The following is a 16,023-nucleotide window of genomic DNA, read 5'->3' on the forward strand; positions in this document are numbered from 1 at the left end:
ATGGGGTTTTCATCATTTCAGTTTTCGCAACGAGGCATGCGATCTGCGCGAATTAGAAATGGTCAATGGGCAGAGTGAGTAAGAAGGAGAAAAGAAAGAGGGCGGGGGAAGGGGAGAAGATGGGGGAGCAAAGACGGGATGCAGAGGTGGGAAAAAGAGATGGAGACAGTGGGAGAGGAAGAGCAAGAGCTGCGGAGAGGGGGGGGTGCTTGAAAGAGGGGACAGGGAAGGGAGAATAGCATGAAGTGCCCAGTTGCCCTTTATATATATATATTTTTTTTAAACGGAGCAGAGTGCGTCGTAGCTATCAGTGCCCTCTTTCCCATTTCTCTTTCTTTTTCAACCCCCATTCCATTCGTTTTCTAAAGATGAACAGGCACCAGACTAGGAGCACACAAAGACTAACTTCCCATGCGCGCAGTTGCGCTTGCGCCCGGGTGGGTTTAGCCGTGTGTGCGCTGCGCATCTCTAGGATGCTGACCACTGAGGCCGGCCATGTGGCCTGCGCGAGCGTGGTCCTCTGCTCTGCCATGGGACGCGTGTCACACACGCAGCGGCGGTAGAGGCACCCACACAACCACGAGCGACGCAGCCATACAAACGAACGGACGGGGAGACCCCCCCCTACTGACCCGGGGAGACACACCCGCACGTGTCCTTCTGCTCATATCAGGTCCAACGGGGAGGGGCGAGGCCGAGGGAGCCTCCCCGAGGCTCCTATGGGCGCAGGGGAAAGGGGGAAGAAAGGGGCTAGGGAGGGGGCGTTCACCGTATGATGGTTCTCTCTCCGAGCAGGACCCCCGCCCCCTCAGCACCCCTTACTCTTACTCGAGTGTCTCCACCACACACACACGCCTCCTTCGCCGCCGCCTCCTCCTCCTCCTCTCCCCCTCCTTACCCACCCCTCCTCGCCCTCCTCCTCCCGCTCCACTCCTCCCCCGGCTCCCTTTGTTGTTGCTGGAGCTGCTCATTTCCCCTCTCGCTGTGACAGTCTCTAGTGGAGCCAGGCCACAGCATCCTTACCCACCCCGGTGAGGGGGAAAAAAAGAGGACTCCGCGCCGGAGAGCTCGGCATGCCCTGGAAAGGTGCCGGGCGCTGAGGGGAGAGCAGGGCACGGGGCCGGCGACTAGCAGCGGGCAGCGGGCGAGGCCGGGGATGCTGGCGGGTCACCCGGTGCAGGACGAGGAAGGCGGCGGCGCCCCGTGCTCCATCTGACGCCCCTGGACCCCCCACACCCCTCCCCTACAGCTCTCCGTCCACCATGGCGGAAGCACCGCTGCGCCCCACCTGGGTGCTCCTGGTGCTGGCAGTGTCCTGCGTGCCCGCCAGCCAGGCGTCCAACCCGCCACCCAACAGCGAGTGCCAGGGCGGCAAAGGGAAGGGCACCAACTGTTCAGGTACGGCCATCCCATGGGGGCACACACACATCTGTGTGGCCGAGCCTGACCGTTTGTTCATGCATTCGCCCTACTGTCTATTCGCCATGCCACCCCGTCATTATCCATCCCTCTGTCATACATGCGAGTCTATGTGCTAATTTTCGACCCACCTGTTCCTATCTATTCAGCTGTCAATCTCCCCGGTGTGTGCAGCCACCTGCGCCTATTGCCATGCCCGCCAAAGAAGATCTAATTCCCAAAACTCGGCGTGTTCCAGGAGCACTGTGTATATGGCTTTCATTGTTCGCGCCCGGGCTCGTTCTTGGTGTGTCTATGGCGCTGAGTGCACGCGTGTTTGGGCTGTTTTAAGTAGGTATAGAGTTTTCCCAAAGGACGTGGCCCGGCAGCCGGGGTGCCTCCAGCATGCGCGCACCCATCACAGTGCCACGAGATCCGCGAATCTCACAAGGGCACTGACTCTCAAGAAACGCCTCAGCATTCGTGAGAACACGTGAAGCATGATTTTTTTTTAATGGGTGTATGGACTGCACCTCCAAGATAATTATGTAGTCCTGCTTCTCTTTCTTTAAGGGTTAGTTTTTTGTTGTTAATTGAGAACCACTGAGGTGATATCGTGTGGGCAAGTATAAATAACGTGGGAGTCAATGTGAGCGTGGGCTGCACAGATGTGCCGGGCCGAAACTGAATGATGTGTTTCTGTTTAGACTTCTGTGTCAATTTCATCAGGTTCCCCTCCCAGGGATGAGTTCAGCTTTTGGGCCAGGGCTCAAGAGGTGCAGAATAACACCGCCCGCCACACCTTCATTTCGCAAACTTTGACTGAATGAGTGGAGGTGTGAAGAAGAATCTTTAATATTGGGGGACATAGATGAGGCGGTATGGGAATCATTGCCAGTAGCCAGGCTGCGGCCAAACAAGACAAGCAAGCATATGCCTGTGCATGCTTGGACCATGCACCCCGTCATAGGCTTGCATTTTATGTTATGTTACAATGCTTTTGTTCTGCACCAAATCATTGTAAGCACAGTTTCATCTGGAACTTGTAGGCCAGATGGCTCAATTTGAGACCTTAGCTATAACTAGCAGGCTGCATTATAGATACAACACACAAAAACCACCAGTACTAATAACTATGCCTCGTGGTCAACCAGGTATGATGCCACATTGTGACACACCCCTCTCATGGACACAATCCTAGGGTGCCTTTCTTTCTTTTGGTGTGCACTACCTACCTATGACGCTGCTGCGTCACGCTGCATGCACAGCTGCGCATCCAATGGGTGGATGTTGCTGTTTTGCTCCTTCACTTGGGAGCTGCCACCTGGAAGCAATGAAATCAGATGCCTCCTCTAGAAAAAAGAGCTGGGAAGGTGGTGCCCAGAATCACTGGCTGTACGTTCAGGCTGATGGGGAGGCCGCAATTCCAATGCACTGGGTGCGGTTTGTGCAAGAACACACACCAGCCCCCATCAAGCCCATCAATCGTCTGAGGTCTGAGTTACTCAATTCTGCTGGAAGAATTTGAGTACCTTCTTGAGTGAGTGGGAGACACAATGGGCCTCATTACGACCCTGGCGGAGAGGGTATTACGCCAGCGTAATGCATGGCGTACCTCTCCGCCAGATTACGAGATTCCTTACCGCCATGGAGATTTTTCCGCCTGCTTTTTGCAGGCGGAGAAATCCATGGCGGTAAGGGACCTTGTCGTTAATTACGCCACCGTATTCTACGGTGGCGTAATTAACTCCTTCCCCACTCCCATTATACCCTATGGGGCAAGAATGGGAATGGGGAAGGGCAGAATGGGGATTGGGGATTTACCGCTCCGCCAAGGTCGGAATGGGGCGGTAAATCCGCCAACCCCCATGGCGCTATCGACGGCTTTCCGCCGTGCTTCGCGGTGCATTTAGCACCGCGAAATCCGCCTGGGTCGTAATGAGGCCCAATGAGTATTCCTCCTGTGATAAGGGTTGCATGAATGGTATCTTACAGGGGGGGATGTTCACCAGTTACAGAGCCTCTGGCATCGTTCAGAAGAAGCAGGCTACTAGGAGGGTTTCTTTTACCAGCAGCATGGGCAGAAATCTAAGAAAACTGACACCTACCACAAAAGCAGCACGGTTTGGAAACATGTAAGCAGCAAACAACATGTTCAGACTGCTTCAGTGATGGACCAAAAAGCCAGAAATCTCAAGTTGCCCAAATTCAGGTGTGAGCAGCTCACACAGTCCAGCCCAGTTTTTCTTGGAATTCCGGTCCTGTATTTATAACTGGAAAAGTAAAACTCCACCCTGCCCCCCACCCCTGCAATAGTTCCTCCCTCCTCTGCTTCGCCAACCATCCCAACTCCTCTCTTAACCGCCCGCCCTACTTGTAAACCCCTGGGTGTGTCTACTTTGCACAGCGCTCTGTTGCTTCCCAGCTTGTTGGTCATTACACAAAAGTGTAGAGAAGGTAAGATGCCTTTATATCTCCAAGTTCTACTATCGAGTAAAAGTAATGCAAGAATTCTGAGGTCCAGTAATTAGGATCTGTTGATGATCCCGAGTTGCAGGACTGAGAAGGCCTCAAAGGGAGCCTTTTTACGCTGGTGCCCCCCAAGGCCTGGAATGACCTACCGCTGGAACCAAGAGGTACCATTTCCACAGATGTCTTCAAAAAGAAATTGAAGACCTTACTGTTTGAATAGGCTAACCTCTTAGCCCCACGTGCCTTACCTCTGTGTAGTTGACGAGGTGTCTTCTTTTATGTTACTTGTTGTCTGTCCTGCGCCCTTAAATCCATGGGTCCATGCGAGCGCATTATAAATTGTGTAAAGTAAAGCCAGGCTGGCACTTTAACATTCCCACACATACATGCATGCAGCCCCAAGTGCTAGAGTGTAAAGAAAATAAAAAACATTGAGAAAGTCTATATGTACGGATCTGTTATAGTGAAACCAATAAGTCTGTGGACCATGAAGCTCAAATGGGCCAATCAGAATCACTCTACACTTCCCCAAGCTGCTGAGTGACAGCAGATTGTCCTTAAGATGGAGATGCTATGGCTCGCTAAGAGTGATACCTCTTTCTCTTAGCCAGACCCAAACAGACATGGCCAACTACTTCATCTCCACAGCAGGTGTGTATGAGCTCTCTGCACTTGGCTTGACGGAAATTCTGGTGTCCCGGCCATCAAGCAGACCCTCACTGTTGGTGGATGATGCCGCAGGTCAAGGAGTTTTTGCTTTCACTGGGGTCAAATAATAAGAGAACTGCACAGCCTTGACCCTTCTCCTCCAGGGCAGCAACTTCTAGGCATGGGTTGTGTCCCGAAGTCTAGACACAGAGCCACTGCGCATTGTCTCATGAACATCTAGGCCAGCCGTAATTGCTCAAGCCCCCGATTGCCTGACACCAAACGGCCACGTCTGGTGCTTCAAATCCTTGTTGGATCATTTCTTTTAGCCGGGATCATACCAAAATACCTCGGCCCATCCAAGAGAAGCCAAAAATACCGAATTTCGAGAGCCCTATTTCACCATTTATATATGTGGGGCAGTCATTGGTGGAAGTGAGCAGGAACGGCCAGGAGTGGCGTTCCACTACTTTTATTTTTTACTGTTAACAGTTCCACTACTTTTTGTAACCATTTTAACCATTCCAGAACAATTCTTTGTGAAGTTAAATCACACTGCTCTACTTCACCATCCAATAGCAGTTACGGATAAAATGAAATCTGTTTCAACTTGATTGGCTGCCAACCAGCATGGATGCAACCAATGAAAAAAGTGTTGAATGTTGCTCCCGTCCTGCCTACTCTGTCCCCCGCCAGAGTCACAGCTCCACTGCTTTTTTTTTTTTTCCGTAAACTTCTACCACTGGGTTGGGTTAAGTTAATAAAAAAAGGTGGAGGGGTATGTGGATATGTGGAGGGTCTGCGGGGGTTCTCCCCAGCATATATATGTGATAAAAGGGGGTAAAAAAATCGATATTTTCGGCCTTGAATTTTTTGGGGCATTTTCACATAGACCCCTTTCAGCCGATACCAGCATGCATTTGTCAAGTATTTCTGTCCTGTTTCTATCTCCTCTCCATCACTTCAATGGCCCCTGTGCACAGTTCATTGGCAGTGAGCTGACAGGAAGGCGGAGCAACCTGTGAACCCACCCCGAGGCTCGCGGACTGTACGCCGTTGGGTTACACCAAGAGGCATCTCTGTGGGATCCGATTCCCACCTGGGCAGCACTGGGCAGCAGTTGAGCAAGAAGCAAAGGCATTCGTCAAGTGGACGCAGACAGCACGGAGCACTCCCCTCGCGCCCCGCAGCAGCTCGCACCCACTTTCCCTCCCTTGCTTCCTTGCTGACTCTGGACAGTGTTGCACAGGGCCACCGTGAGGAACTTTGGGGCCCAGGAACCAAAGAAATGTGGGGATCCAGAATCTATGGTCACACAGTAAGCAGGAGTACTCCCTAAAGGCCCGCCCCCTTGCCCTCTCCATCCTCACTGCAATCAGAATGATAAGCCAGTTTCATGTTCCCTTTCAACAACAGGGGCAAGAGCGTCATTTTGCCGCCATAGAGGTTCTGTAACCAAAAACAAAACCCAAAATATCTGTATTGAGTGCGATGCTCTTCACAGTCGCTGGGCGAGGCAGGGGTTCTGGATCCTCTGTTGTTGGGCTGAGGCTGAGGCTCAGTGAACTGTTCGCATGCCTCTTGCAAAATTAGCAAGGGCTGCTCACTTCAGAGCGGGAAGGCTGCCTTACCAATGTATCACATCAGCCTTAATTTAGGGGGTTTGAAGGGGTCCGGCCAACACTGTGTGCTGCCCTGGGAGAAGAAGAGTGTCTAAAGCAGAACGCTGCAGAGGCAGCTGAGCAGTTTTGTTTTATGTATTTATTTTGTACATTTGTATAGCACTCCAAGCAGCCCTTGGGCATCGCCGCGCTGCAGTTCAGGCAACTGCTGCTGGGATTGTATTGGTTTAGAGCTGCTGGTACATTCTTTGACCTGTTTCCAATTTCTGCAACTGACTGTGCTGTAAAGTGTGTTCTTTGATCTCGGGCTGGGTGCGCTCCCTCGCTCAGCCCAGCGTGGTCATTTCTGCCCGGTAGTGAACACCAAAAGTCGGTTCTGCCTTCCGAGCAAAAATCAAAAGTTGGTACCCATGAAGGCCAACATCCCGAGCCTCTTGTGCCCCCCTTCTATGTTCCATCAAATAATGTTGAGCTCCATGTTGAATTTTGAAGTGGGATTATTTTACTCCCTGTTTTTTGAAGATGGGAGGAAAATGAATTTTTAGGGAGTAAAACAGGTATTCCCAATAAGTTTTTTATTTTGATTTTTTTGGAAAATAAAAATGTACTTTAATTTTAAATCAGACTTCTTTGCATGTAGTGGTTTATGCTAATAAAAAGATGCCTTTTTAACTAGAAGTTGCTCAAGATCAGGCTTGAGGTCCTTCCTGCGTCGCTGCTGCGCTGGCGCCACTTCCCCCCCTCTCTTTGGAGTTGTGGGAGCGGAAGCAGGTGGCAACATGCGCGTCGTTGCTTCCCTTGTTCATTGTTTATTGGCAGTATTTTCACTCCATATTTTAAATGTTGGGGGTATTTTGCTTGTGTGTAGGGAGTAAAAGTGGCCGGTACTCCTCGTGCCTTTAGGTCTGCGTGTATGGCATTGCTTGTTAGCATGCTGCTGGGCCTGGTCCTCTCTCTGCTGCTATGGCCCAGGTGCAGGTATCAGACTAATTGAGAGTCCATACCACTCTTGTTATGACTCTAAAAATAAGCAGCAAGTGGGTATTGGTGGGTTCTTGTTATTTTTGGGAGAAATTATTGACACACGAGGATGCCTAGGCGTCAAATAGACTGACGCAATGTGTGACACCTTGAGCGCGTCATTTCCTTTCAGCTACAGACCTGTGCATGTGGAGGCTTGTAGATCTATCCTTCTTATGGAAAACACAAAACTATAAGTCCCAGAATGCAATGTGTTGTTGTCTGGTATGCCAGGACTAGCTGACAGTATTACATACGGCATGGATCCTCTTTTAACCTCTTTCCGTGTGTGAAACCTGTAACTAAAAAGGGAACGTGGAGTAGATTTGCATCACTACATCGTGTGGTTAGGAAGTAGGGTGATCTTGTTTTAGAATAGGATTCAGCTGAGTTAGAAAAGAAGAGAGGCGTATTTAATTTCTAATTAAGTGACCCCAAACCCCCAAAGTTATACAGCAGCTTCTGCTTGTATCAGTAGAGAACATGACGGCACTTCTTTCTTTCCTGTGGCTTATTGCATCCGATTGGAGAACAGGTCGCCCTGGATCCTGGATTCTACCGGATAAGGCTGTGGATCACTAAAGATCTTGGGAGCTACAATGATGCTAGGAAACAGGTCTTGGACACAGCGGGGGGGGGGGGTGGTGGGGGGCAAACGTATACCTTGGGTAGCTCACGTTAAACAAGTATTGTATTGCTTGAATAAAAAAAGTACTCTGGGAAGACCCCCACAGTATCGGTGTGGGTACTAAGCGTAGAATAAAGGGAACATCAATCTGTCTGGTTAGGATATGTCGGGTGTAAGCTGCTGATGTGTTCAAACCAGGTCCTGATGATGTGGCCTGCAAGGTGGATTTCGGACACGCGGGTTTCTTTTATTTATTTATTTACTGTGCATTTGTAAGGCGCTCATACACCAAGTTAGTTGTGTTTCAAAGTGAGGTCCGTATGCGGGAGTCCTATTTGTCGGTTTCAGGCCAGGAAACCTACCGATCGCCACTTTTACTAGATCCTGGAAACCTGGCGGGGATGGCCTACGCCCTTTATGTCATTTAGAAGAGGAACGTACTATTCATTTTTTATTTGGGTGCCAATCATTGAAATCTGAGAGAATACGGTATCTGAAACCTTTGCTGAAGAGGGAAGGGATCCGTTCTACGGTGACTGCTTTGGGATTGTGGAAAGGCACTGTTAGTCCTGATTCTGTGTCCTGTGTTCTTTGTCCTCCGGGCATGGCTGCATAGAAGAAAGCTGTGTGCAGGCGTCCAAGGTCACAGCTAAATTGCCTACAAAGCATTAACACGTCAATGTGAACTTTGTTTTAGTTGATAGGGCGCCAGAATACTCTCCCTAGATTTAGTTTCCATTTTCTTTTTTATCTCTTTATTAAATTGCGTTGCGTTTATAACTAATTAATGAGATTCAACTGTTGGTTTGGGTTGACTGATATATAAATGTATAGATAGCAATGTAAGTTGCACTGAGAATGGATCAATTCAAACTGCTAAGTATCTTATTGAATCTATTTTAAAATTCTCTTGTTATAAGACGTTTTTACAGTGTATGCGAAGCCATGTGTTAAGATTGTGTATGTTCTCAAGGCCAGTGCTGATGTAAAGCTAAGCAGTGACGACATTTACGGGTTGCCAGAGGTCGCAACTGCTACCCCTGTGGTCTCTCCCGTTACCCCTGTGGTCTCCCTTGCTACCCCTCAAAAAAAAAAGCAAATAAATGAAACTTTTTTTGTTGTTCTTTTTAATGCAAGCTCCTGGGCTGTGGCCAGCGCCTTGTGGCTCTTTGCTTCTGGAGTGGCTGGCTTTCTTGTTCAGGCCTCTTAAAAAAATAACAGGGGTTCCACAAGTCTAACACTTTCAGCAGGAACCCTAAATAAGAGTGAATAGGAATAACAAATAATTTGTCTTTCTGGAATTCTATACAATAATTGCTTTTTATTAAAAGTACATTTCAGGCACACTTCAGGGGGCGAGTCACTGATTTAGTTAGTCCCTTAACACCTCAACTTAGCCTTTCATCCTTCTGACATTGATAAATGAGTACCAACACTCGGTTGCAGCACTAGTGGCAAACGTCTGGCAACAGCCTGGAAAACCCATGAGATCAACATTTGAACCTCCGGCCACAAGGCCTCCATGATCAAAACTTCACTCCATACTCCACTTTCTACATAACTAACTGCCTTGAGAAGGAACCTTCGGGTTCGAAACACGTGTCTCCTGACAATTTTTTAGACCATGTGTCTACTTTATGAATATTAAAGAAACACACCTCCACACACTGCATTCAGCGTGTAAATCTTTGTAGTCAAAAGATTGAATGAAACTAACTTGCTGCGAGGTAACCAGGAATTTCGAAAACTACGTTACAAAAGGTGTTGGTTTCACCTTTCCCCACCTATGACCTTGCACAGACCAACAGGAGACCATCAGACCTAATACTGAGCTCAGCACAGGAGTGTTCTAGCCTAGAGCCCATTTTTCTCCTACGAGTAACAACACAGGTTGGGTGATATTGTATGTATATTTGTTCTATATAAAGCGCTTCAGCGTCAGTGCTATATAATAACACATCATTATCATTTGGCCATGAATCTGCTTGCATCCACAGTAATTTGGTAATATGGGGGTGTACACACTGATCTTAATGATACATATGGCAATCCATTCTTGTATGAAATGTATATCAAATTATAGTGATATCATAACCATATTGTTGGTAGTGTACTTAAGAACAATTCTATGTGATGCCACTTCCTGTTGTGTCAAGGGGTGAAAGGTCATGTCCCATCACTTCCTGTGATATCACTTCGGTGTGGGGTCAAATTACATCACTTCCTGTGATGTCATCCGAGGTCAAGGGTCATGTGATGTCACTATCGCTACCCCTGGCATTTCTGTGAAATTACGTCCCTGAAGCTAAGTTTGATTGATTGAAATGTACAAAGTGAGGTGAGTGAGAAAACATAGCTGCTGAGAAGCCACATGCCTCGTGTCAGGCCTTCAGCCAGGCTCGGTTGTTCAGAAAACAACATTGCATTCTGGGAGATTCTGTTTGCTAAAAGCTAGAGTAGCAGAAAGCATGACTTGGGACCGCTTGGCAGCTGTGAAAAGTGTGGGTCGGGAGAGTCGGTTGCGTCACCCTGCATGCATTATAGCTCACGGTGACAATCATGCTTTTTTAAGACTGTCTTGGTGTGGCGAGGATCCGGAAGTTAGAGCAGCGGAAGTCCTGAAAGCAGCGGCTGAAATGACCGCTCTCCTGGCAGAGAGTGGAAGGAGGGAACACACAGCCTGCGACATACCACGGCATAAGCAGGGAAACAGTGGATCGCCAGACGTAAACATCAGGCCGGGGAAGTGTGGCATAGAAACACACATGCCTCACCGCTTCTTCTCACCACACACACTCTAGCCAATTCCAGGGGTGCCATTCATTTTGGGATTCGGGTACCCACTGCAGACATTCGTGTGGATTCGGCAAGCCACAGGCTGGCATTCTGGCAAGTGGGTTTAACCTGGCATCCTTCTGAGAGTGGGCGGGTCGCTGCATCCCCTGCACATTCAGCTCTTAAGGACTAACTGGGTTTAGGCCAAACTAAAAATGCCATTGCTTGTTCTTCTTCATGTGATGATGATGAAGATAATAATAATGCAAATAATGACAATGTGTATTATCATATTATAATGAGCTATTAGCAATACTGCTACTACTACTAATAATAATTATTTTTTATGATATCATAATAATAATAATTATATAATTATTATAATTATTATTGTATCATTACAGTGATGATAGTGGTGATGATAATAATACAAATAATATGTTTTATCATCATATTATAATATGTGTATTAGTAGTAATGATAATAAAAAATAACAAGAATCATTATTGTTATTGTATGATTATAGTGAAGCTAGTGATGATGATAATAATATAGTTATTATTGCTAGTATTATTTCAATGTACACCATAATGATCTGTCAGATGCAAAGGAATCAGCCCCATTCACTGAGTCAGGCTCTCCACCACTTCCAAGGATGGATATTGCACAATTCCAATTCAATTAGTCTAATAGTTTGTTCCTAGGTTTGCATACAACCAAAAACATCTTTGATGCAAGGTTGAAAGAGAGGAGATATTTAGCACAGGAAAAGGTTGCAATTCCATGGTTGAAATTCTGTAAATTAATGCTAAAAATATGGAGTAATTGCAATACAAGCTTGGGTTCAATCGCCTAAACAGAAGAAGCTCCCCGCGCACTTCAAGCTGATTTGTTAGTGAAGTACGGAAAATCTACCTTTCCCCTCCCTGAGAGCCGCTTGATGCGAACAAACTGAATATGTTCTTGGCTCGCTAGGTTACCTTTACAAAGCCTGTGCAACCTACCCCCCCCATTCCCCAGATAAAAACATCTATAAGCCCTGATCTAAATTCCTAAAAAACAATATCCCATATCTTGGAGCCAGAAGCTCAGTAAGGTACATTTGCTGAGGGAGACAGAAGCTCAGTAAGGTACATTTGCTGAGGGAGCCAGAAGCTCAGTAAGGTACATTTGCTGAGATTAGATGGAGGAAAAAGCCATGACGGGATGTTGTGAGGAGAATATGGCCAAGTGATTCCCATTGCATCGAAGACTTCACTGTAGCAGAGCCTTTTTGACTAAACACTTAAAATGGTGCGTTGACACATTTCCACAGGGGAGATCCCTGTGGATCGCCAAGGTTAGCATCATCTAAAGCACTTACTAAACATTGGATGCTTTTTTGATTGGTATGTTAACCAAAAGAGAGGAATTTTTAGCTGGTAAACTTCTGTGAGCAATTTTGACTCCAGCTGCCATCTGCCTGGACTCCGCTCTGTCCATGGATAGACAGGTCAATGCCATCGCCTCCTCCTCAGCCTACTACTCTAAAGTTCTCAACGCTGCCAGACCCTTCCTGTCACGCCAGTATTGCCTCACCATTGCCAGGGAAATAATTGGATTGAGGCTGGACTACTGCAATGCCCTACTCGTTGGGACCTCCAACAAAAACCTGGGCAAACTCCAGTTAGTCCAAAATAACGCACTAAGGGCGGCCACAGGTACCTCTAAAAAAGACCACATCTCTGAAGTTAGAAGACAGGCCCACTGGCTCCCGGTCAAAGAGAATTGTTTTCAAAACACTCGCCCTCACCCGCAAATGTCTCCATGAACTTCCTCCCACTTACCTGACTTAAAGAATCACCAAGCACACTGCCACAAGACCCTTAAGGAAGTGCTACTCCAACATGATTGTCACGCCTAAAACATGCAAAGTGCGTGCCGGTGGCTCCAGTTTCCCCACTCAGGCCGCCACCCACTGAACGTACTGCCCCCTCACGTAAGAATGATCGAGTGCCATCAAGCATTCCACAAAGCTATTAAAACCAAGCTTTTTGTTTGAAATGAAAATGTTATCCGTCTGTAACTGTAAAACGCATATCCTGCATCTGTATGTTACTATATTTGTATCTGTGTAATCAAGAGACCTCTGGTCACCTGTCTAACCTCTGAATCAAAATTCCTACAAATTCTTGTAACAGCGCCTCGATGCCCCCGGGCTGCAAGTGTGCTATACAAATGCAAATAAATAAAATAAATAAATAAATAACAGCATTCAGACCTAGCATAAGCTTAGAGCTTCAGTGGGCAAAGTCTGGGGAGGGGCCAAAACGTATTTCCAAGCCCTTCCTAAAAGCGATTTTTAAAAAAAGGTCTCCACTTATCTGCCACATCTCTGCACCATAAATACCCACCAGCACCACCGTCTTTTGCCCGGTAGGCAGCAGGGAGACCAAATGGGTCTGAACTAACCAAAAGACTAAAAACAAAGCATGATACATTACTGTGTGCTCTGTTGGAAGCCAGTGCTTTGCCTGAGTTCTCAATCAAACCAGTGTCCCAAAAAACAGTGGGACCAATGGACCCCCCCCCCGCATTTGAACCAGGGTCTCGTTAATTAAGGTTGGATCATCCACAAAAGTAATGATACCAAGAGGGGAACTGGCAAGTGTGGGAGGAAAATGATGTACTTGGGACTGATCACACCTTCTTGAGATACAAGGAAGCACACATTGCACTGGACACTTGCTCAGTAAGCAAATCCTAATTTTTAGAAGCTCACAATAGTGATTGGCACTTAGGGGGCAGAAATGTTTTCTTTCTCAATTTCCCCCAGTTTGTATATATTTTTTATCTTCTTACAAATAGCTGCCAATCTCTCAGGAGGATGGTTGATTTTAAATACTCCTCATTGGCTAGTGCTACAATTTCTATTAGGGAAATGTCATATGCATCAAACCAACAATCTACCATAAAAAGTAACCATAGCCCAGGGTTTCACCATCCAAAGCATCAGTTCGCTATCCAACTCTGTAGTACATTATTCAAAGCTGGCAAAGGGGTTGCAAGGTTGTATAACATTCCATAGTAAGATCCTCTGGGTCGTCGTACCGGTGGGCCAACCTACAAATAGACAGTAGGAGGCACATAGTGACACCCAAATGCGAAATCACATCAGAGCAATTATAGGTCATTCCCAAAAGTAGGGGAATTTAACAATCAATGTGTGAAGTTCATGTCTGATAGTAGCCTTCAACCTGAGGACTTAACTCTGCTTCGGCACACTTTCCAAACATAGGCCTACGGATGTAGGAATAATCTATAGCCTGAAGGGATGATCTCCTGAACTCGTCCACTGGTGTACAGCTATAAGAAGTTGATTATGCTTCCAATCAATATGTTCCTTATTGCCTACGCTCCCCAAAAAGTTAGATCCCCACAAGGAGAGTCCACTTCCAATAAATAGCCTTCAATGATGTGTTGGTTATGTTAAAGTAAACACTCAACATCAAATGCACCATTGAGTGCACCAGGTCAAAACCTTTACAACAGGTCTACCCATTTAGCTGGTATCATCTGTATCGTGACAAGGGGAAATGCACAGAATAAGGAATATGGTGTCTTCTCACTTGTCACAGGCTTAACAGGTAATGCCGCTGCCAATATAAAATGAAGTGGACTGTATATCAAGCAGAATCTGCCTTTTATATTTGTATCTAAACAAACAGCAAGACCATCCACCACTTGTTATGCACCAAAGGTTTTGTGTATCAAGGACATTGAACAACATAGGTCGACTTCCTCAATAGCCTATATCTCCTGTAAGAGGATACATCTAAAATGAGGAAGGCCTCATTTAATGTCGTCTTGTACAATTTTCCCTTTGGTCCCAGAAATGTTCCATGACGGGGCTTTCAAGGGACGCGGTGACATCTAGATCTATCAGGATGGAGACTTAGGAAGCTCCTGTAGTGTTGCGGATACCCAACCCCAGTTAGCAACGTCTTCACCCCATTTCCATATGTGGTATTATGACCTCCTGTTTTTTTAGACAATTGATGGTTCTCCGTGACACAAAACATAACACAAATGGCCACGCATGGACTGCCAACCTAATGATCAAAAATTGGGAGCTACATCCCATGGTGCCTGTAGCGATCATGGATCCATTGCATTTTCCAATGGGAAGGCACTGGCATTGGCTCGCCAAGCAGTGGCTCTATACCCAATCTCTGAATATTTAAGGTGTCAGGGAAGTTAATAATAGAAATCTACCATTAAAGGAGTATACAGACAACCCTGGTGCTCCTTACACTAGGCACCAGGTCATGCTTGGGCAATGCAGATACACACATAGAAAAGGGGGGTGGATCACCTTGCGGGGGGACCCACTTCAGGGGAGCATAGTGATTTTTATTTATATCTTTTATGGTAGTATTATACAGCTAGGGAAGACACAAGAGCAGGCCAGTAGAATGTGAAGTGTTTTCATAGTAAACGCACATACAGCAGATATGACCGGCAGAAATCAAAGGCACATTCTCACAATACTAGCAGCAGTTTTGTTCAAAGGAAGGGCACACAGAGAAGGAGAAATTGACAAATAGTTATGAGCAAGCATCGGAGATGCGATGGTGAGAGGGGGGAAAGTGACGGCACTCACATGAGAAAGGATGAGGGGGCGAAGCGGAAAAGAGAGACAGCTTTTGATGACAGGGCAAGAGAACTCAGAAGACATCTGGGGTGAGTTTATACCAGGGGAATGCGTGTTCAATACAAGAATAAACCCAGAGAAGGGGATGATTTGACATTAAAATGAATTATGCTGCGTGCTGCAAGCAGACACAATAGTTACACATTGAAGGAAAACAGGTTGGAGGCATGGGAAGAGAGGACATTCTATATTGCCACCTTGTGAATGACCCTGGTAAAAATGCAGGTGGCGGCCTTCCCTTCCAACTCCCTTTACGAGGGGCTAAGGGGAAGTGATTTTGATGGTGGGGGAGGGATGGAAAAAGGGTGTATAGTGGGGGGTACTCCCTGTACAAAATAAAACCAGAAGGAATTGATGCACATTTTTACTGTTCTAACACCACCCTTAATCAGACAGAGCCGCCAGTGTCACTTACTGCTGTACTGCTGAATGTCTGTGATCAGGTGCACTGCTGGGAATAATATATAGTTTTATATAGCGCTACAAACCTGCAGGTATCTAAGCACTGAATTAATAATTGATATTATTATGCCACTGCGTGGTACTCAATATATCTACCCCGGAAGCCACTTGATGCAAACACACTGAATATGTTCTTTGGTCATATGTCTGTGGGTCATCTCACAGCACTCCAGGCATTGCGTCGGAAGAGTCGGCTCCGTGCTGATCGAATGCAGTGACCATCCTCTGCTACCACTTTGTAAAGCAGCCCAGAGGACCAGGGGTTTGTATCATAAATCACCACTTAGAAGAGTACCCGGGATCCT

The 16,023-nt window shown here is 46.8% G+C and overlaps 1 protein-coding gene across 1 annotated transcript in view; it reads left to right on the forward strand.

The window, feature by feature from the left end:
• Nucleotides 1-969: 969 nt before the first annotated feature.
• Nucleotides 970-16,023, forward strand: part of TMEFF1 (transmembrane protein with EGF like and two follistatin like domains 1) — a 577,671-nt gene continuing 562,617 nt past the window's right edge. The window contains exon 1 of the mRNA XM_069620632.1: nucleotides 970-1,398. Coding sequence (XP_069476733.1) covers nucleotides 1,263-1,398 — 136 coding nt within the window. The 5' untranslated portion in view covers nucleotides 970-1,262. The remainder of the gene's footprint in view (nucleotides 1,399-16,023) is intronic.

Source organism: Ambystoma mexicanum, chromosome 5q, assembly GCF_040938575.1.
Source record: "Ambystoma mexicanum isolate Mex_15411 chromosome 5q, UKY_AmexF1_1, whole genome shotgun sequence".
In the NCBI taxonomy this organism is placed as follows: Eukaryota; Metazoa; Chordata; class Amphibia; order Caudata; family Ambystomatidae; genus Ambystoma; species Ambystoma mexicanum.